Genomic DNA, 21,736 nt, shown 5'->3' on the forward strand with positions numbered 1-21,736 from the left:
TAACAAATTATTCTTATTTTTGTTGAATTTCTTATAATGCAGTTCTGAAGGTAAAACAACAGAATGTGCAAGAAATTTAGGTTCCTCTTCATAATCTTTTTTTCCTGCAAGACTGAGCTGCCTGGGCTCTACGCCTCTCCCTCAAGCATCAACTGAAACCAGAATGTTTCCCAATGTACAAGATTGCTGCTCTCTAGGGCTAGACAAATACTTTCATGCTTATGTAGTGCTGAGCCTCAGCAGTCTACAACTGCACACTGAACATTAACAGTACAGTGGGGGTATATATTTATTTTTTCCTGCATGGAAGTCTTAGGCAGTGAGGGACTGGAACCAGATTTTTTTTTTTTTGTCTCACTTTATGCATCTGAAAACCCAAACTTCAGTCCTTTTTCCAGGGTGGTTTAGGTTTTAGAGATTCTGCTCCTTCATAGCTCAGAATTATTCAAAACTAGAGGTGGTGGTTTTCCTTCAATACTAATCTCCCCTGCACCATGAATTTTCTCTATGAAGTGAGGAAGAGCCCTCAAAATCTTTGTTGCATCCTGGATACTCCTACAGTCTACTCTAACAGACAACACAGTAAGCCAATTCCCTTTCCCCACTCCATTCCCTCACCCCTCATCTAACTGACATCTTCAACAGTCTGTGCAATGTCCTGCTCACAAAAGCCTGCTTGGGTTGAAAGGTGGGATAGGAAGTTAATAAATATTCGTTCCTTTAAAAACAGCAGGTTCTGTGCTGATGGTTTGATTCCATGAGTTAGCAAACTTTCCTCTTATTTCATACTGACCTGAAAGAAGCCACAAGGGGTTCATGAAATTCAACATGTCCATTCTTTCCAACATTGCTATCCAAAGTGGTGGTACGAAGGGGGCAGCGAAGGGACCTCTCCTTCTGACTGGAAGACCTGGAAGCTGAAGAAGAAACCAAGGAATCCTCTATGCATCTTGCGGGGGGGGGGGGGAGGTGCTCAATTAGCACTCAGGAGTACATTAAATAATCCTCAGAGTCTCCAGAACGTAGTTTCAGGCGCTCAGAAATAAATGGTAAGGAACTGGAGCAAAGTAACAAACTTATTTTAAAACTTTGTAAAATATATTAAAAGCCTGCATTTCGGGGGTTGCCTGTATTTCAAAAGAACACTTAAAGGACAGCTTGGTGAACTCACTTCCTAGTCAACAGATAAAATTCAACAATAATGTCCACGTTTTCCCCCTCGCTGGAAAGTTTATGAGCAAGAATTTTTACAGATTTTATGCTATTGGTAATGGTAGCAGAACACCCGTCATTCCCAGAGGGAAGAGGGAATCATATTACATGGATTACACTGTATTATTTTACAATTAGCTTTAGCTTCCAATCTCAAAGTACTTTCAATGAGGCCTTCTACTGAACATCCATCTACCCTAGCCTCAATGCTGAGGCAAAGGGAACAGTTAAAGCACAAAAAATGAATTGTGTGGGGAAGTAGCCACAGCCCTGTGAGCCATTAACTGAAAGGCCTTAACTATTGTGCCAATGAACTATTTATGAGATCTGGTTCCAAGCAGAGAACAGACCAGGACCTGCTGTTCTTTCTGCATACCTTCCAGCTCTGCCTTTCTCAAAGTCCTATGGTACACTCCCCAAGGCATGATGATGATAATGATTTATTAAATTTATATACCACCCTTCATCAAAAGACCACAGGGTGGTTTACAGCATAAAACACAAAATACATAATGTAATAACAGTAAAAAAGAAAAAGAAAAAAGGGCAATTACCCCCCCCACACACACTTAAAAATGCCATAAATTGATTAACAGCTGAAGGTCAGGTTGAAGAGTAAAGTTTTCAACTGGCACCTAAAGGTACCATAAAGAAGTAATAGTGCCACTGTATTCTGCTCTGGTCAGACCTCACCTGGAGTACTGTGTCCAGTTCTGGGCACCACAGTTCAAGAAGGACACTGACAAACTGGAACGTGTCCAGAGGAGGGCAACCAAAATGGTCAAAGGCTTGGAAACGATGCCTTATGAGGAACGGCTAAGGGAGCTGGGCATGTTTAGCCTGGAGAAGAGGAGGTTAAGGGGTGATATGATAGCCATGTTCAGAAATATAAAAGGATGTCACATAGAGGAGGGAGAAAGGTTGTTTTCTGCTGCTCCAGAGAAGCGGACATGGAGCAATGGTTCCAAACTACAAGAAAGAAGATTCCACCTAAACATTAGGAAGAACTTCCTGACAGTAAGAGCTGTTTGACAGTGGAATTTGCTGCCAAGGAGTGTGGTGGAGTCTCCTTCTTTGGAGGTCTTTAAGCAGAGGCTTGACAACCATATGTCAGGAGTGCTCTGATGGTGTTTCCTGCTTGGCAGGGGGTTGGACTCGATGGCCCTTGTGGTCTCTTCCAACTCTATGATTCTATGATACGCAACACTGCTGCCAGACGAGCCTCCCTGGGGACAGCATTCTATGAATGGGGAATCACTGCAGAAAAGGCCTGTTCTTATGTTTGCCCCCTTCAGAACTTGCCTGGAGGAGGCACATGAAGAAGAGCCACAGATGATGATCACAGGATCTAGGTCAGTTTATATGGGGAAAGGTGGTCCTTGAAGCATTGCAGTCCTAAGCCACAGAAGGCTTTATAGGTTAAACTAGCCCTTTGAATTGGGACCGAAAATTAATTGGCAGACAGTGCAAGAGGGCCAGGACTGTCATTATATGCTCAAGCTGTCTTGCCCCAGTGAGCAACTGACCACTGATTTCTGCATCAGCTGAAGTTTCCAAACCATCCTCAGAGGCAGCTCCACATAAAATACATTGCATTCATCTAATCTAAAGATTGCCAGAGTGTAGACAACAGAAGTTAAGCTCTCCAGACAGGGGGACAGCTGAGCCACCAGCCAAAACTGTTGGAAGGCACGCTGTGCCACCAAGGCCACCTGAGCCTCAAGTGACAGGATTAGATCCAGAAGAATGCCCAAACTAAGTACCCGCTCCTTCAGATGGAGTGTAACTCCATCAAGAGCAGACCATCTCCCATCCATCTGGTCTAGGGAACCACCCACTAACAGAGCTTCAGTCTTATCGGGACTGAGCTTCAGTTTATTGGCTCTCATCCAGTCCATTACCAAGGTAATACTCATCCAGCTGATGAGTAAAGATATGAGACAGACTCCAGCCAAACGACTTCAACCATCTAACACAAATGCTCAAATGGACCTTAGTTTTACATAGACTCTGATGTCAGAATGGAAAAGCTGTGATCGCCAATCTATTATGACAACGCAGACACTGTTGCCAAGATACTCTACCTTTAACATTCCAAGCATACTATTACCAAGGCTACATGAGTGCTGATAATGTCATAACAAAGGCATATTTCAAGATTTTGGGCTAAAGAATAAGTTGCTATTTTATAGATGTAAAAGCCATCTTGGATGATTTAACTGGAAAGATAGGATTTAACAAGCTGTTAAATAAATAAAAAGTCCAATAGACACAGACACACAAAAACTGAGGCAAGAGGTGCAGAACACCATAGTAACATTGCACTACATTTTAATAACCAAGGGATAGTTATATAGATCAGCAATCCCCAACCTGAGCAAAACAAAAGTTTGTTTAGTGTTAAAGCATGCCAAAATCGTGGCAGAAAATAAAATGCTGTGCTATTACAAGTTTTGAGAAAGAACACACCTGGTTAATGAGTACTAAAAACTGCCCCACATGGGGCCAGGGGGGGGTCTGGAGTTGTGGGGCCCCTTAAGTTTGGAGGGACTTTGAAACATGCTTTTAAATATTTTCTGGACTACACTGTTGACTGTGGGGAATGGGACTGTGGGGAATGGGCCGATCTGCTGAGGAGAGATGGAGATATTTTTCAGTTGGAACACCCCCGAGACCTACTCCTCAATGAGAAAAGAAAGAAATTAAGAAAGAGGTCTACAAAAGACAAGGTAAAGTGCAAGTACAAACAAGAAGAAGACCTGCAGAAGGGACATGGAAAAGACCTAAGAGCCTCAGATATAAGATTACCAGGTTGATGGACTAGATGGAATGGACAGTAAGGACTGACATAACCCGAGACCAGGAAGAAGAGACACTGGAGGAAGATTGGAAGAAAACTTTTAAAAAAATATTTTGGGAATTAGTGTAAAATTAATGAGTATTAGGAAAAATGTTGGAATGAAAATATTTGGCTTTAGCAGAAATGTTATAAGGAATTATGTATAAATAAATATTAAGTTTTAAGTCTTAAGGTATTTTTGGGAAGATAAGGTTAAAATAAACTAAGGTAAACTGAATGACAGAATATAGTGAAAGATGGAAAGGATTTGCTGAGTTAATTAATAGGTTAGACTGTTAAGACAAACTATTTAAAAAAATTGAGAAGGATGGAAAGAATTTGCTGAAATAAATAACTAAACTAGAATACAAAAAGGGAGGTGTGAGGAGGTCGATGAAACAAGTTAATGAAAGACAAAGATATGGAATATTGTGTTTTTTATTGTTATTGTTGTATTGATTTCCCCCCCCCCTCTTTTAAGTATTGTTATATATGCTTTGAAAATTTTCTTTTGTTGTTGTTGCTTTCTTCTTTTTTCTTTCTCTGTAATTTTTGAAACTTTTAATAAATATCATTTTTAAAAAAAATAAAATAAAAACTGCCCCACATGATATCTTTATTTTTGTTCTTTATGGTACTTTTAAGCATCAGTAAACAATGGTAGTGCCCAAACAAAACTTTAAGAAAAAGTACTTCCTAGAAGCGCCTGCCAACCTAGCAGTTCGAAAGCACCTCCGGGTGCAAGTAGATAAATAGGGACCGCTTACCAGCGGGAAGGTAAACGGCGTTTCCGTGTGCGGCTCTGGCTCTGGCTCTGGCTCTGGCTCTGGCCAGAGCAGCGATGTCACGCTGGCCACGTGACCCGGAAGTGTCTCCGGACAGCGCTGGCCCCTGGCCTCTTAAGTGAGATGGGCGCACAACCCCAGAGTCTGTCAAGACTGGCCCGTACGGGCAGGGGTACCTTTACCTTTACCTTTACTTCCTAGAAGAGGTAGCTTCTTATTGCAGGAGTTGAGAGCACCTACCATTTACCATTATATATCACAGAAGGTTTGCCTCCTGTGCCAAATCTTTTAGTCTTTCAATTTGCCAAAGGTGTGTTGTGTCAGATGGGCATCCCAAACTGGAGTGTGAACCACCTACAAGCTTATTTGTGGAATGACTCTGCTAATCAAATACATACCTTTCCGACTTATTTTCCTGGTAGCACTTGCGGTTGGCTTCTTGCTGTCCATGACAGGCTCCAACACAGCTGTGCTGTTAGGAGCTACTTCCAATTTGTTCTCAATGTGTTGCAACTAAGATGTTGATATATAAGAAATATGTGTATTAGAAATTAAATATTTAGATCACTTCTCACATTCACAAAAAAAGCAGAGAAGCCAAAGCTGTACAGACTGGATAGATTTATAAAAGGCTGAAATGCCTACCAATCAAAGTAGAATGGAGTTCAATTTGTAACTTTGTACAATCATTAGTCTCATCGAATGTGGAGCCCATGTTAGATTATGAAGTTGAGTTCAAAGTAGGTTTCATTGAAGACATAAGTGGCATTTTCCAAAGATGAATAAGACAAATATATTTTAATATTTGCCCATGTTGAAATATATGCACTAGGAATGAAACTTGTACAGTAGTTTTAGACTCTAGTCTAGATGAAGTACGTACAGGACAGGACATTGCTTAGAGGATCCTGTTCATCTGGCTGCTCAACTTGGAAGAGGGGGGGAAAGGCTAAAACAGTTTCAGGGACTGCAAGAGTGGTTTACACTGCTGCAGCTAATGCAAAGCCCTTTCTTTCTTTCTTTCTTTCTTTCTATTGTGTTTTTCTTTACTTGCAATATATATCAATGATAAACAGTGATTCATACACAGAACACACACACACACACGCACGCACTACTTCCACCTCACAGATGAACCATACATCTATATAATTACGTTTAACTTTTAACCCATTTTGGTTTTTAAACAAAACTGTCATTCCACAAATCACCATGACTTCTTGGAGGCATATACCCATGTTCTACTGATGTTGCATAGGTACTAAAACTATGCCAAGATGATTGAAAGGTGGTGATTTTCTTGTTTGTTCAACTCTCTCAGCCATGAGTTGTCAGTTTGTCCATTACGTCCCAAAGCTGTGAGGTCCAGATCTCAAACAGGTCTGAATTTAGAGTCTTTCAATGCTTTGCAATATTATAAGCCGTGCAGCAGTTTTCAGGTGAGTAATGAGATCTTTGTGGTCAATTCGTTGAGCAGTTTCTGAATAATATGGTGGTAGTGCTATTTTAGGATCCAAAAGGATATCCTGTTTTGCGATAAGGCCTGCTTCATGATGTACCTTTTTCCAAAAATAAAAATAAAAATTGGGGCATTCCCACCACATGCGGATGAATGAGCCAGTGCCATTTTTCTAGCAAAAGAGGTGCTGGAACTCACTATGAATGCCTCCGTTCTTCTCTTATAATGGCAATGGCACCCACCTGAGTAGTGCTGGAACTGAGTTCCAGTGAGTTCTGGCTGAAAAAAGTCCTGTGTGTGATATTATATTTGGCTTATCATTTCATGGTACAGTGGTGCCTCGCAAGACGAAATTAATCCGTTCCGTGAGGCTCTTCGTATAGCGGTTTTTTCGTCTTGCGAAGCAAGCCCACTGACAGTTTAGCAGATTAGCGCTATTAGCGGTTTAGTGGCTTTTAGCAGATCAGCTGATAAGCGGCTTATCAGCGGCTTATCAGCGGATCAGCTGATAAGCGGCTTAGCGGCTTAGGAAAAGGGGAAAAAAGGGGGGGGAACCCGCAGGAACTCACAAAACATTTCGTCTTGCGAAGCAAGCCCATAGGGAAATTCGTTTTGCGAAGCGCCTCCAAAACGGAAAACCCTTTCGTCTAGCGGGTTTTCCGTCTTGCGAGGCGTTCGTCTTGTGGAGCACCACTGTATATGTTACCTGTAATTTACAAAAGTTGGGATTTGAGGCAAATTTTCTATAACACAGTGATCTGGCTCAGATAATGATTATTGCAGACCTTCTGCCTGCACATTTCAAAATGTGGTTTCATATCCTGGTCTACTACGGTTAACTAAAGACCTCTTTGTTTGATTGCTTGCACTGCAAATGGAAGAGAAATGGGACCATGCATGCAGGCAAAAGGCATATTCACCTCTTTGGCTTCTTAAGTATGTGACCAGCCAAATGCGGCTTATATTGCTGAAAGGGGGGCGGGAATATATATCTTCCACAACCACCTACCAGTTCCAAGTCACACACAAAAATTTTCAATTTTCATTTAATATGTTTAGAACTATGGAAAACTGGTGCATACACTATTATTTTCACAGGCCTTTTCCTCTTTCACTGCTAAAATAATACTTACTGTTGCATTAGTCTGTGAAAAAGCATCCCGTGCTCTGGTTAAGACTGCACAAAGAAATGAAAGCAAGTTTGTTAGTTTCATGATAGCTTCAATGCAGTGTTAGAAGCTGAAATATGAAAGCTAGGAGCTAAATGGCACCTTAAGCCTAGGTTATGGGTGCAACAATGGAATGTCTAGGCACACTTTTTTATACAGTAACAAGAATACAAAGCTGAAAATGAATGAACTGCAGCTAAATTATTATGTTCATTTTCCACATGGTCTAGTCCTTCCCCTGCCCCCCCCCCCAATATTCTCAAGAGGGCCTCTTCTCCAGTCTTCAGAGAGTAGCTGGAAGTGGGGGGGAGTCCTCTTTTCTTTCCACTCTGCAGTTTTTTAAACTGACATCTTAGGCACAGTACTGCACCCAGAACTCAGAAACTGCTCATGCTAATGAAATTCCCTGTCACAAAATGCGCCTAAGAACAATGTGAGTTTTGAACACTGATTCAATGGCAAATATTTTGCATGTTTCAATAATATTGTAAAATGAGTATAACTCAGTTATAGTAGGAATTTTTTGCTTGCATGGATAATTGCTTGACATTATCATTCTCTCCCTTTGGGAGAGAGAAACATTCAGAAGCTCATCCTTTACCTTTTAATTTATGTGATTATATTTTTTGTAACTTATTGCAGTGATACCAAGTGCATAGGATAACTGCACAGAAATTAGATAACATGTGAAGAAGCAGTCCTTCAAACTCAAAACTGCAGTAGCACTGGCTTATTAAGAGAAATGCTAAGAAAAAGGACTTAATTGGGTAGTCAAAACAATTTGCTTCTGCTACCTTTTTATACCTATGATTCCTTTACTTTGAAGAGCTTTTTTTCAACTAGTTGTAGGACATATGCAAACAGCTTTAAGAGGATTTTTAGTCAGAGAAAATGCAGCTTCCCTTAAAAGCTGTGACAATTGTGGTTTCAACACTCTTTAATGCAATTTTTATTGCAAAGTTTGAAAGTGGCAACCTGAATGTGTATTAACAGAAGCTGGGAGTAAAGAAAGGAAGCCAACATCATCTGACCACTTTCCCAGAAACAGTATTTCAAAGCAGATCTAGAAGCCATTATGTCTTGCATGGCAAACTGCGCAACACAGGCACATGCTGCCAAAATTTAAGAGACAGTCTGGCAAAACTGCTTTCAAACTTAGGCAACAAAATAAATCCAAACCTTTGACGGGGATTCGACTCTTGAACGACCTTGGGTTTTGTAAAGGCACATCATTCAACTCGTTCCTCCACATCGTGTCAATTCACCTAAAACTCAAACAAATATTCACTAAGAAATCAAATAAAACAAAATCACAAGTGCATACAAAAAGTAAAGTGAACACCATGCACAACTAATGGTTTTTCATCATCCTGGAAAAAGTGGCAATTGGGATGCAGCCTCAGAGTTCTGTCCCAGGCCCATTGGTGTTCAACATCTTTATAAACCTGGATGAAGGAATTGAGGGGATGCTCATCAAATTTGCAGGTGACATCAAACTGGGGCGTAGTTAATGCTGCAGAAGACAGAACTGGGATTCAATGTGACCTTAAGAGATTGCAGAACTGGGCACAAACTAAGAAAATGATTTTCAGTAGGGACAAATGCAAGGTTCAACATTCTGGGCAGAAATAACCAGCTGCACACCTGGCTTGCCTAAAGTACATGTGAAAAGGATCTTGGTGTCCTGTTAGACCACAAGTTTAGCATGAGTCAACTATATGATGTACAGTAGCAGCAAAAACAGCTAATGCTATCCTAGGCTGCGTTAACTGAAATATGATGTCCCAATGAAGGGAAGTAATAGTACTCTATTCTGCCTTGGTCAAAACACATCTCAACTACTGTGTTCAGTTCTGGGCACCACAATTTAAGAAGGATATTGGCAAGCTGGAATGTGTGCAGAGAAGGGCAACCAAGATTATCAAGGGCCTGGAAACCAAGCTTAATGAGGAACAGTTGAAGGAGTTGGGTATGTTTAGCCTGAATAAGAGACTGAGAAGACATATGATAGTCATCTTTAAACATCTAAAGGGCTGTCACACGGCAGATGGAGCAAGTTTGTTTTCTCCAGCTTTGCAAGCTTTGGCATCAAGTTACAGGAAAGCAGATTCTGGCTAAACATCAGGAAGAACTTTCTGATGGTAAGAGCTGGGTTTTTTAAATTTTCTTTTGTTGAAGTAAAATTTAACTGTGGACTTCTCAGTTCCACTCTTAGGGTGGTATCTGACTGAGTCATACTCAAAGTAGACCCAATTAAATCAATATCTTAAGTAAGCTATGAATAACTTATTTCATATACAGTGGTACCTCGGTTTAAGAACAGCCCTGTTTACGAACGATTCGGTTTACGAACTCAGCAAAACCGGAAGTAGTGTCCAGGTTTGTGAACTTTACCTCGGTCTAAGAATGGAATCAGAATGTTGGAGGGGCACTGGCGGTGGGAGTCCTCATTAGTGAAAATGTGCCTCAGTTTAAGTACGGGTTCGGTTTAAGAACGGACTTCCAGAAAGGATTAAGTTTGTAAACCGAGGTACCACTGTATACACATACTGCTTAATTATAAGAAAAAAACCTCAAAACATTTTGCAGTGGGTCTTTGCTGAGTATGACCTACGTGGCTACCAGCCAAAGTGACTCCACCAGTTGTCTAAATACTGGGGGGGGGGGGTGTTAAGGGATCCCTGGGTAGCTATGTCCATTCAAAGGTGACTACGGAATTGCAGCGCTCATCTTGCTTTCAGGCCGAGGGAGCTGGTGTTTGCCCACAGACAGCTTTCCAGGTCATGTAGCCATCATGACTAAACCACTTCTGCCACAACGGAGCACCGTGACAAGTGCCAGAGTGCACAGAAACACTGTTTACCTTCCCACCGCTGTGGTATCTATTAATCTAGTTGCACTTTTTGGCGTGCTTTCGAACTGCTAGGTTGGCAGAAGCTGGGACAGGGCAACAGGAGCTCACTTTGCCATGTGGATTTGAACAGCTGACCAGCAAGCCCAAGAGGCTCAGTGTTAGACCACAGCGCTACCTTGTATTCATAAATACTATGAATATACCCACAACAATACTGGGATAGAAGGCAGAAGAGAACGCACTGAATGAGGCATACGCTTCACTTCTGTGCCCTTAGGATGCCACTGCCATGCAGAGCATAGAACCGAATCAGAGCCGTATTTGGTGCCTTCTTCTAGTTTGGCACAGAGTAACTCTGTCAGCTGAAAAGTGTAACTGTGAAGCTTTGTGTCCATTTATAAGGCAAGAGGAAGCAAAATGAGATACAATTGAAGGCATACGCCTCAAGTTTTATACAGTAACAGGAATATTGTTAGAAAAAAATAGTTATGACTCCTTCCAAAATGGATAATCCATCCTGTGATCTTTGCTTATGAAAAGCAGCATATAAAACAAACGAACAGAGTCCAGATTAATATTTGTTATACCAGTTTAACTGTAGGGAAGCTTTACAGACACTAAGCTATTTCCTATCAGAGCCATAGGTATTTGTTCATTTACACTGCTGACAACCAGTATAGGGTTGTCACTTGAATAAGAATGTGAGCTGCGAGCCAGGACCTCACCCCCAGCTGAACTCTCACTTTGTCCATAGCAAGCAACTATTCTCTCAAACTCACGTCACCTGTCTATGAAACGTAAGGATAACGCCATGTTCACTTTCTGTAGTTCAGAACATGTGTTTTCTTCCTAAACTTAAAGTGAGATTTTTGTTGCATCTGTAGTATTTTATTGAATTTTAAAAATAACTTAGTAGAAGTTATTTCTAAGTAAATATGATTATGCTCCTCAGCTGCAATTCTACACAAGGGATATGCTTCAAGACACTCAGCAGGAATTATCTTTAATAAACATGCACAGGATAGCACTAAGTTCCACTGATTTTAAGGAAGCCAATGAAGGAAGTTAAAGCAAAGACCAATATGAAAGTGAAGCAGCAAAATCCACAGAAAATGTCTGGGGGAGAGCACCTTAAAGAGTTCCTCTTTAAATGGGTTCCTAAATGGGTTCCTAAACCATCCTTCAATAATTTTTTCCAATGCAGCTTAGAACAAAAATAGAAAATACAATAACCTAATAAAAACAATAAAGCCACAACAACGCATAGAACAGCAGACAAGAATAACAGTATCAATTCCAATAACAATTCTTGGATAAAGGTATTCATGAGTCACCAAAAGAACTTCAATGTAGATATTGGGTATGCCTCCTGGGAAACAATTTTTAATTGATGCTAGCTTTTAACAAGTGACAGGGTTTGAGGGGAATACACCTTTAGAGGTCCTAAAGAATTCAGATAAGAAACTCCTGATCGATTGGGGAAAGGCAACTTGTTACTAAAATCCAAACCTCTCATAAGGGGGACAAAGCAGCCAACATGACATCAATTTTATAAATAGGGATGTGGGGAGATTCAAGAATTTACAGGTCAGCATCAGTTCCTGGTAGATTATGGAATCATAAATAAAGACAGAATGATTAAGCATACATAATCATTAAACCAGGAGTTGCCTATGTGCAGCCCATGAGCACAATGGTACTCTTGAGGATTTTCCATTCTGCTTGTGAAGCCTCTGAAAAAAAACCACACACACACACACACACACACACACACACACACAGCCTTTGTCATGAAGTGGTGAGGATGGTTATCTTCCCACTCTCCCTTTGAAATAAGCATATAGACTTGATGAAGGAAGTTTCAAGAGTGACACTCTGTTCCTCTTTTAGCATCATGCACTTCCTAGGGCTCAGATGGCACCTGAGCAGCTGAACAGAAAGCAGAGCAACAGTGAGGGGCCAGAAGGAAAGGGGGGGGGAGGGATTCATCTGAAAGATTGGGAGGAGGAAATTGGAGTGACCATAGGTGAGAAAGAAGAGTGTCATACGAGTCAGTAAAATTGAGTTTCAAAGACAGACAAAGTCACTTCCAGTTAAAAAAGGTAAAGGGACCCCTGCCCGTACGGGCCAGTCTTGACAGACTCTGGGGTTGTGCGCCCATCTCACTTAAGAGGCCAGGGGCCAGCGCTGTCCGGAGACACTTCCGGGTCACGTGGCCAGCGTGACATCGCTGCTCTGGCGAGCCAGAGCCGCACACGGAAACGCCGTTTACCTTCCCGCTGGTAAGCGGTCCCTATTTATCTACTTGCACCCGGAGGTGCTTTCGAACTGCTAGGTTGGCAGGCGCTGGGACCGAGCAGCGGGAGCGCACCCCGCCGCAGGGATTCGAACCGCCGACCTTTCGATCGGCAAGTCCTAGGCGCTGAGGCTTTAACCCACAGCGCCACCTGCATAAATTACATATTTTTTCAAACTACCTCCCCGCAACCCCATCACACCACATATCACCTGCCTCCATTGATGGAACCAAAAATATAATGGTTTTGGTGCTTTCCAGTGTTGCTACACTACAAAAACATGTATCTGTTTTTTGATATAGTATTAACTATTTTTTTTCATAAATGATCTGGGGTCAGGGATGAGAAGTGAGGAATCCAGTTATATAAATGACACCAGGTTAGTCAGATGGTGAAATCCCAAGTATCAAAAGAATTTATCCAAACTGGGTGAACAGACACTAAAAACCACTAAAAAGACACTAAAAAGATCAACAATGAAAAAGTGGTGCAAAATGGGGCAAAGAAATCCAAACTTCACATGCATCAGGGGTGCCAAGCCTGCCTATGAGCTAGATGAGACCCACAGGGCCTCCCCATCTGATATGTTAGCCCTCTTCCTAGGCTTCCTTCTCTCCTCTTCAGCTCAGCTGTGGCTGCTGAGTAGCTGCTGTGGTTGTGGGAAATTTGGAGTGGGGGGTGGAGGTGAGGTTTGGCAGCTGAGAAGCAGGGAAGGGGTGTGTGGCTGTAGAATCCTGCTGCTTATGGAAAAAGATCACTCTCTTCCTCCATTGGCAGCTGACTGTGTTTCTGTGCTGCAGGCTGAAAAAGCAAAGCCTGCTTCTCAGCACCCATCACAGAAATGCAGCAAACAGCCAATGGAGAAAGAGCACAATCTCTTTCCACATCAGCAACTCTCTGTGTCCCTATGCAGAGCACTGAGAAAGGGAATCTTCTTCTCTATATAGATTTGTCCAAATCAGGGTGTGTGTGTGTACAGATGTGTGTGAATGGGATATGGGTAGATAGATGTGGCTTTGGTCTTGCCCACTTTTGGCTCTGGCCCTATCCACTGCCCTGAAGGTTACTCACCAGAGAATGTAGTCCTAAGGCTGAAAAAGCTTCCCCACTGCTGACATTCATGATGGGGTCAGAACCAAAAGTGACTAACTAGGAAATCAATCTTGAGGCAAAGCTCAAAACAGTCAGTGTGCAGCATAAAATAAAACCATGAATTCAATGCTAGCAGTCACATTCAATCGATTTCTTAAGTCTGGCAGTGTAATAGTGTGGATGAATTCAAGACACAGCCACATCTGGAATATTATGTGCAGTCCTGGATGCTCAACCTCAAAAAGGACACTGTAGAATTAGAAAAGGTCCAGAAAAGGACAGCTAAAATTATGAAAAGTGTTTGCAATTATTTTTTTCAGATAACCGTCCGTTAAGAGGCATGATAGAGGCTTATAAAATTATGAATGGTGTGGAGACATAACTTTTTCTTCACTTCCTAGAATACTAAAACTCAAATCACCCAATGAAACTGACAGCTGAGGGCAGATAAGAGAAAGCATTATTTTGCACAATACATGGTATATGGAATTCACTGCCACAGTATACAGTGATGGCCACTGGCCTAGGCAGCATTAAAAGATTAGACGAATGCATAAGGTATATAGGTCTTTTGGCATGACAGCTAAATGGAACCTCTGCATTCAGAAAGCAGTATGCTACTGCTGACTACCATTTGCTAGACAGCAAGAGAAAGTTTGTTGCCTTCAAACTCTGTCGGGTTCTTGGGGCATCTGGTTGAACTTGGTGAGAAATGGGTGACATGGGTGCTGGACTGGATTTTTTTTTATCTGATGCAGCAGAACACTTCTTACAAGAGAGATGAATGGACACCCAAACGGATCCAAATCCGTGTTTACTCAGAAGTATTTTAGACCAATGGGCCTGATGTGTACATGCAACTGCAGCCTTAGAAGTACATGGCTTATATCGAGCCCTTAGACTTTACATTTCTTGGTGGCAGAGACCTGCCATTTCTTTCTCTCTCATCATACTTTTTAAAAGCGCACAGGCAAACATGCGCGCCTGGGGTACCTGCCCGCGCACAAACACAGCCTTATGCATCCTCCCTGTGGCTTAAATGGCAATTTGCAATCCGAATCCCAAAGTTAGAAACGGCATCACGTCTGCACAAACTTCTGAGCCCACATGTATTTCTTCTCCTTCCCAGTCCCAACATTTCACGTCCGTCAACAGGCACTTTGAATAATAATAATAATAATAATAATAATAATTTGTTATCTATTATGCATCCTCCCTGTGGCTTAAATGGCAATTTGCAACCCGAATCCCAAAGTTAGAAACGGCATCACGTCTGCACAAACTTCTGAGCCCACATGTATTTCTTCTCCTTCCCAGTCCCAACATTTCACGTTTGTCAACAGGCACTTTGAATAATAATAATAATAATAATAATTTGTTATATATTATGCATCCTCCCTGTGGCTTAAATGGCAATTTGCAATCCGAATCCCAAAGTTAGAAACGGCATCACGTCTGCACAAACTTCTGAGCCCACATGTATTTCTTCTCCTTCCCAGTCCCAACATTTCACGTCCGTCAACAGGCACTTTGAATAATAATAATAATAATAATAATTTGTTATCTATTATGCATCCTCCCTGTGGCTTAAATGGCAATTTGCAATCCGAATCCCAAAGTTAGAAACGGCATCACGTCTGCACAAACTTCTGAGCCCACACGTATTTCTTCTCCTTCCCAGTCCCAACATTTCACGTCCGTCAACAGGCACTTTGAATAATAATAATAATAATAATAATAATAATTTGTTATCTATTATGCATCCTCCCTGTGGCTTAAATGGCAATTTGCAATCCGAATCCCAAAGTTAGAAACGGCATCATGTCTGCACAAACTTCTGAGCCCACATGTATTTCTTCTCCTTCCCAGTCCCAACATTTCACGTCCGTCAACAGACACTTTGAATAATAATAATAATAATTTGTTATCTATTATGCATCCTCCCTGTGGCTTAAATGGCAATTTGCAATCCGAATCCCAAAGTTAGAAACGGCATCACGTCTGCACAAACTTCTGAGCCCACATGTATTTCTTCTCCTTCCCAGTCCCAACATTTCACGTCTGTCAACAGGCACTTTGAATAATAATAATAATAATAATAATAATTTGTTATCTATTATGCATCCTCCCTGTGGCTTAAATGGCAATTTGCAATCCGAATCCCAAAGTTAGAAACGGCATCACGTCTGCACAAACTTCTGAGCCCACATGTATTTCTTCTCCTTCCCAGTCCCAACATTTCACGTCTGTCAACAGGCACTTTGAATAATAATAATAATAATAATAATAATTTGTTATCTATTATGCATCCTCCCTGTGGCTTAAATGGCAATTTGCAATCCGAATCCCAAAGTTAGAAACGGCATCACGTCTGCACAAACTTCTGAGCCCACATGTATTTCTTCTCCTTCCCAGTCCCAACATTTCACGTCCGTCAACAGGCACTTTGAATAATAATAATAATAATAATAATAATAATTTGTTATCTATTATGCATCCTCCCTGTGGCTTAAATGGCAATTTGCAATCCGAATCCCAAAGTTAGAAACGGCATCACTTCTGCACAAACTTCTGAGCCCACATGTATTTCTTCTCCTTCCCAGTCCCAACATTTCACGTCCGTCAACAGGCACTTTGAATAATAATAATAATAATAATAATAATAATTTGTTATCTATACCCCGCCCGTCTGGCTGAGTTTCCCCACAACTGAATTCCCCACAACGGCCGGGACACGTAACTAACAAACAAACAACAACAGTAGTAGTAACAACAACAATCTACGAAATTAAAGGGCAGCGCTTCTGAAAACAGGGCCAGCCAACAGGAAACCCGAAGGCAGAACTTGTCCCTTTAAACCAGGAAGCAGCATTGACAGCCCTGGCCGAACCTGAGAGAGAGAGAAACAGGGCGGCGAGGAGAGGGGAAGCGGGGCACGGGAGGTTCGCCCGCGGAACCCCCCGCTACTAGAAAACACCCACCGACCCCCCACAGTGGGGCGGCCGAGGAAGGGACCCCCGCCCCGCTCGCCCTCCCTTCATAAAGCCCAGCGCCGCCGCCTTGGGCTCCGGCCTCCGGGCCGGTCCCAGGGTGGAGGCCGGTGGGCCGGTCAGCCCTCGGGAGGCCTCCTCCCCTCACCTGCTCTGCCGCCGTCTCGGTTCTTCGCAGCCCCTTCCCGGCGGGGCGGGTGAGGTAGCCGGTTCATCTCGTCAGCCTCCGGGAACAGGGCGGCGCTGAGGGGCGGCGGCGGCGGCGGCGGCGGGCCCAGTGGCGGCTTCAGCGGCAACGCCGCCGCCAGCCCGGCGCCATTACCGGCCAGCAACTGACACACAGGGACGCGAGGGGAGGGGGGAGGAGGGGAGAGGCGGCGGCGGCGGCGGCGAAGGCGCGCGGCAGGGCGGGAGCCGACCTCCGGAAGCCTCGCGAGATGTCAGAGAGCGAGAGAGGGAAGTGGCAAGAGACCTTCTAAACATGGCGGCGGTTCCGGCCCGCCACGCCCCGCCCTTCTCCGGACGTTGAGCGGCTGGCTCCGCCCACTTCGCCGGCTTCGCGAGGCGGTTGGGAAGAGCAGGAAAAGGCTGGTAGTCTATAGCGGGCACGTTCAAAGCTAAACAACTCTGGGCATTCCTCCCCCCCCCCCCAACTCAACAACTCTGTGCAATCCTCCCCTTCCACCCACCCCTCGGTCCTCCCTCCCTCCAATGAAAAAACTGCATTTTTTTATACTGGGAGTAGATCGCAGTCTCTCGGGAGTTGGACGTGCCTGTTCAATAATAGCACCTGGTTCCATGCTGCTAAAAGGTACCTGCCTGAAATAACTAAAAGTATTTGCACTTCTAAGCAACACCTTGAGATTACTAAAGATCCAGTTACAGATAGGTAGCCGTGTTGGTCTGCCATAGTCAAAACAAAATAAAAAAATTCCTTCCAGTAGCACCTTAAAGACCAACTAAGTTAGTTCTTGGTATGAGCTTTCGTGTGCATGCACACTTCTTCAGATACACTTCTTCTGAAGAAGTGTGCATGCACACGAAAGCTCATACCAAGAACTAACTTAGTTGGTCTTTAAGGTGCTACTGGAAGGCATTTTTTGTTTTTTTGTTTAGTAAAATGTAGGCGTCAGAACCTCACAGTAAGACCACTGACTTGGTTCCTTGAGGGGAAGAAATGACTGTTTGTCTTCTCCATGTAACTGACATATTTATCAAGGTGGCAAAGAACTAAACAAGGTAGCGCTTGCGGTGCTGTCAGCTGGCTCTTAAAAGCAGTAAACTCTCAAATGACAACCCCTCGCATAAACATGGATCAAGGTGCGCAGTATACAAAGCCAAGCCATTTTTGCAGCCAAGGCAGAAATTGCAGGAGGCACTTCTCTCCTTCCTTGGTAGTAAAAATGCAACAAATTAGAAAAGCTAAAGAAGAATCTGCTACCCTGCCTGAAATCAAATCCCTAAAGCTGCCGCTTCACTCTGCCTAGTACAGTAATCACAGTTGCTTTGATCGGACCATTCATTGACTTCCCCAACTATGCCTCTTCCCCTTGCATGTTCCAAATTCCTCCATTTGGAGGTTAAGGAAACCATAGTTTGCTATGAAAGTCACAGTACACAAGCTACAGTAAGCATAAACCATACCTTCCCTCCGATGCCGGACTGGAAATGCACTTCAAACTGTAGTTAGAATTCTAAATGACTGTTAGCAGTAGGCCGTTACAGTCCTGATTCAAACAACCACAAACTCATTTCCCAAGCAAATAAATGGGGGGGGGGGGGTTCCAACAAGACAGAGGCACGTTTAATCAATCTGCTATCTACTAGTAATATTGATCTACACAAGCATAAATCCATCCCATTGATTTCCACAGTTCACAAAAGCAGCCAAGGGTTTGCTTGCAGCCAAAGCACACAAGATTTCCCCTGCAGAGTCTACATCCTGTATCTTAGTACATAATGGATTTTTTAAAAATGAGAAAGAAGTGGTGCACACATGCAAAAAGGGCACTTGTAAGCAGACACCTCAATACAAAATCACTGGCAAAGACTGATTACTCCCATTCCAATTGCTGCAAAAGGCTACTTTAAATAAGATTAATAGGGCTCCATTGCAGTTTTGAACATTGCATGGCTTGTTTAATTTATTAGTTATGCTGATAAACTACAAGCCAGTTTCTATAATTTTCAGAAATGTACCTTTGGGGGGGGGGGAATCACCATAATTCCCTAATCACAGTGATTGCCACTTCCCCCCTCTAAATAGTTTTTAAAACCACTCAAGATTTGCTTTTGCTTTACTACTGAGTGAAACCAAAGAAATAGGCACTCCACTTGCCACAGATTTTGCTTCATTCAGTGTTTCCCCTTTAAAACCTACAGGTCTGCAGCAGGAGAAGACACAAGACAACCATGGTCCTTTGTGGGAAAGTCATATTCCATTTTTAAAGTGATCCTTTTTGAGAAAATAATTAGCATTTTAAGAAACGCAACAAAGCTTTTACATGCTGGAAACAAGCACAGATGGTAAGTAAAGGAAGAAGCAAGTGAACTTGCATTTTAAAGCTGTTTCAGTGATCTCCTACCAAGTTCACAAAGCAAGTAAATCATAGCTGGGCAATCTAAATGCTGGCTGGGAAAGAGAGGGCTGTATGTAAAGAAGCCTGCTATATCAGTCAGATTATTGTGACTGCAAAATATCTGCACTTCTAAGCAACACCTTGAGATCCAGTGACATTCGTCAGACTTGCATACATGTAAGCATGGTTGTAACTGGACCAAGTACAGTACGGCAAAGGGAACAGCCTGACAGTCATTTTTGCAGCTAAGGCAGAAATTGCAGGAGGCACTTCTCCCCTTCCTTGGTAGTAAAAATGCAACAAATTAGAAAATATAAATAAGAATTTGCTACCCTGCCTGAAATCAAACGGCTAAAGCTGCCGCTTCACTCTGCCTAGAAATGGCAGAGCCAGCCCATACTTGATCGGACCATTCTTTGACTACCCCAACCATGCCTCTTCCCCTTGCACGTTCCAACTTCCTCCCTTTGGAGGTTAAGCAAACCATAGTTTGCTATGAAAGTCAAAGTACACAGGCTACAGTAAGCATATACCATACCTTCCCTCCGATGCCGGACTGGAAGTGCACTTCAAACTATAGTTAGAATTCTAAATGACGGTTAGTACTAGGCTGTTATATTCCTGATTCAAACATAACCACAAGCTCATTTCCCAAACAAATAAATGGGGGAGAGAATCCAACAAGACGACAGAGGCACTATCATGAAAACTAAGCCATGGTTTAGTCAGTATGCTATCTACTAGTAATATTGATCTACACAAGCATAAATCCTTCCCATTGATTCCCATAGAAGTTGACAAAAGCAGCCAAGGGTATAAATGCAGCCAAAGTACACACAATTTCCCCTGCAGTCTACATCCTATATCTTAGTACAGAATATTTTTTTTTTAAAAAAAGGAGATAAAAGTGGTGGACGCATACAAAAAGGGCACTTGTAAGCTTACACCCTAATACAAAATCACTGGCAAAGACTGATTACTCCCATTCCAATTGCTGCAAAAGGCTACTTTAAATAAGATTAATAGGGCTCCATTACAGTTTTGAACATTGCATGGTTTGTTTAATTTATTAGTTATGCTGATAAACTACAAGCCAGTTTCTATAATTTTCAGAAATGTACCTTGGGGGGGGGGGGAATCACCATAATTCCCTACTCGCAGTGATTGCCACTTCCCCCCTCTAAATAGTTTTTAAAACCACTCAAGATTTGCTTTTGCTTTACTACTGAGTGAAACCAAAAGAAATAAGACACTCCACTTGCCACAGATTTTGCTTCATTCAGTGTTTCCCCATTAAAACCTACAGGCCTGCAGCAGGAGAAGACACAAGACAACCCTGGCCCTTTGTGTGAAAGTCATATTCCATTTTTAAAGTGATCCTTTTTGAGAAAATAATTAGCATTTTAAGAAACGCAACAAAGCTTTTACCTGCTGGAAAGAAGCACAGATGGCAAGTAAGGGAAGAAGCAAGTGAACTTGCATTTTAAAGCTGTTTCAGTGATCTCCTACCAAGTTCACAAAGCAAGTAAATCATAGCTGGGCAATCTAAATGCTGGCAGGGAAAGAGAGGAGGGCTGTATGTAAAGAAGCCTGCTATCATTTTACATCAGTCAGATTATTGTGACTGTAAAACAGGGGCGATGGAAAGTTTTCCACTCCACAGTGCTCTTGCACACCCCTCCTAAAAATAGAAAGTGGCAGCTGGGTGCTGCAACTGAAACCAAAGATGATCCATGAACGGCGTTAAAGGAAGCCTGCTGGTATTTTGGGAAGGGCTGCCCTCCACCTGTTGAGGCCAGGATGAGAATTGGCCACACTCAGAAAAATCCATATTCTACTATCGTGGTTTGAAATTGGATAGAACTGGAGGAAGCTGCGAAATGAAAACTGGTGCCAAAAATAATGTGTGTACATTCTTCCTTTTACAAGGCAAACTTTCTATTCCTCTTAGCTGTCTCCAGCTCTATAGTTTTAATACTACTTCTTTGAGCTGTGGTGCTGTAAATGAATCTTAATAAAGCAGAGCATTAATATAACTCCATCCCAGATTTGGAATCACTACTTTTATTGATACTGCCCTTCTGTAACACAGCCAAAAGCTATCAAATTAATGTCTGTTTCTATATGTTGATCATGTGTACAATTAATTCTTAAAAAACACAACAGAGAAACAATCTTTTTTCAAAAGGGTATTGAAAATAAATACTATAGTATTGAAAAGCTGAGCAGCAATATATGGCAGTAAGTTTATACTATATTTATCTGTCCTATTGGTTGATCTCCAGGAATTAAAAGCTATTGTATTTCAGAAGCATCCGATCCACTCTGAGTTGATTTGCTGATTGTTAGGAAGCTCAGTTCATGAACAGTGCAAAGTAGTATTGATGCTCCAGGAGCCACTACCAAAAAGTCCTACACGAAATGTTCAGCGTACACTTAATAGAGAAGACAACTGTTATA

At 42.3% G+C, this 21,736-nt stretch overlaps 1 protein-coding gene across 10 annotated transcripts in view; it reads right to left on the bottom strand.

The window, feature by feature from the left end:
* The window catches only part of CEP350 (centrosomal protein 350), a 66,527-nt gene extending 45,208 nt beyond the window's left edge, over positions 1–21,319 (bottom strand). For 7 of the 10 annotated variants that reach the window (XM_079980969.1, XM_079980977.1, XM_079980973.1 and 4 more), the window contains exons 1-5: positions 16,846–17,016; positions 8,644–8,729; positions 7,429–7,472; positions 5,235–5,349; positions 794–917 (exon numbers count right to left, since the gene is read on the bottom strand). In XM_079980969.1, the coding sequence (XP_079837095.1) occupies positions 794–917; positions 5,235–5,349; positions 7,429–7,472; positions 8,644–8,716 (356 nt within the window). In that variant the 5' untranslated portion in view covers positions 8,717–8,729; positions 16,846–17,016. Of the gene's footprint in view, positions 1–793; positions 918–5,234; positions 5,350–7,428; positions 7,473–8,643; positions 8,730–16,845; positions 17,018–20,704 lie in introns of those variants that run through there. The other 3 variants (XM_079980970.1, XM_079980972.1, XM_079980974.1) reach the window with 3 other exon arrangements.
* Positions 21,320–21,736: the final 417 nt, after the last annotated feature.

The sequence above is a fragment of the Podarcis cretensis genome, assembly GCF_951804945.1.
Source record: "Podarcis cretensis genome assembly, chromosome: 6".
In the NCBI taxonomy this organism is placed as follows: Eukaryota; Metazoa; Chordata; class Lepidosauria; order Squamata; family Lacertidae; genus Podarcis; species Podarcis cretensis.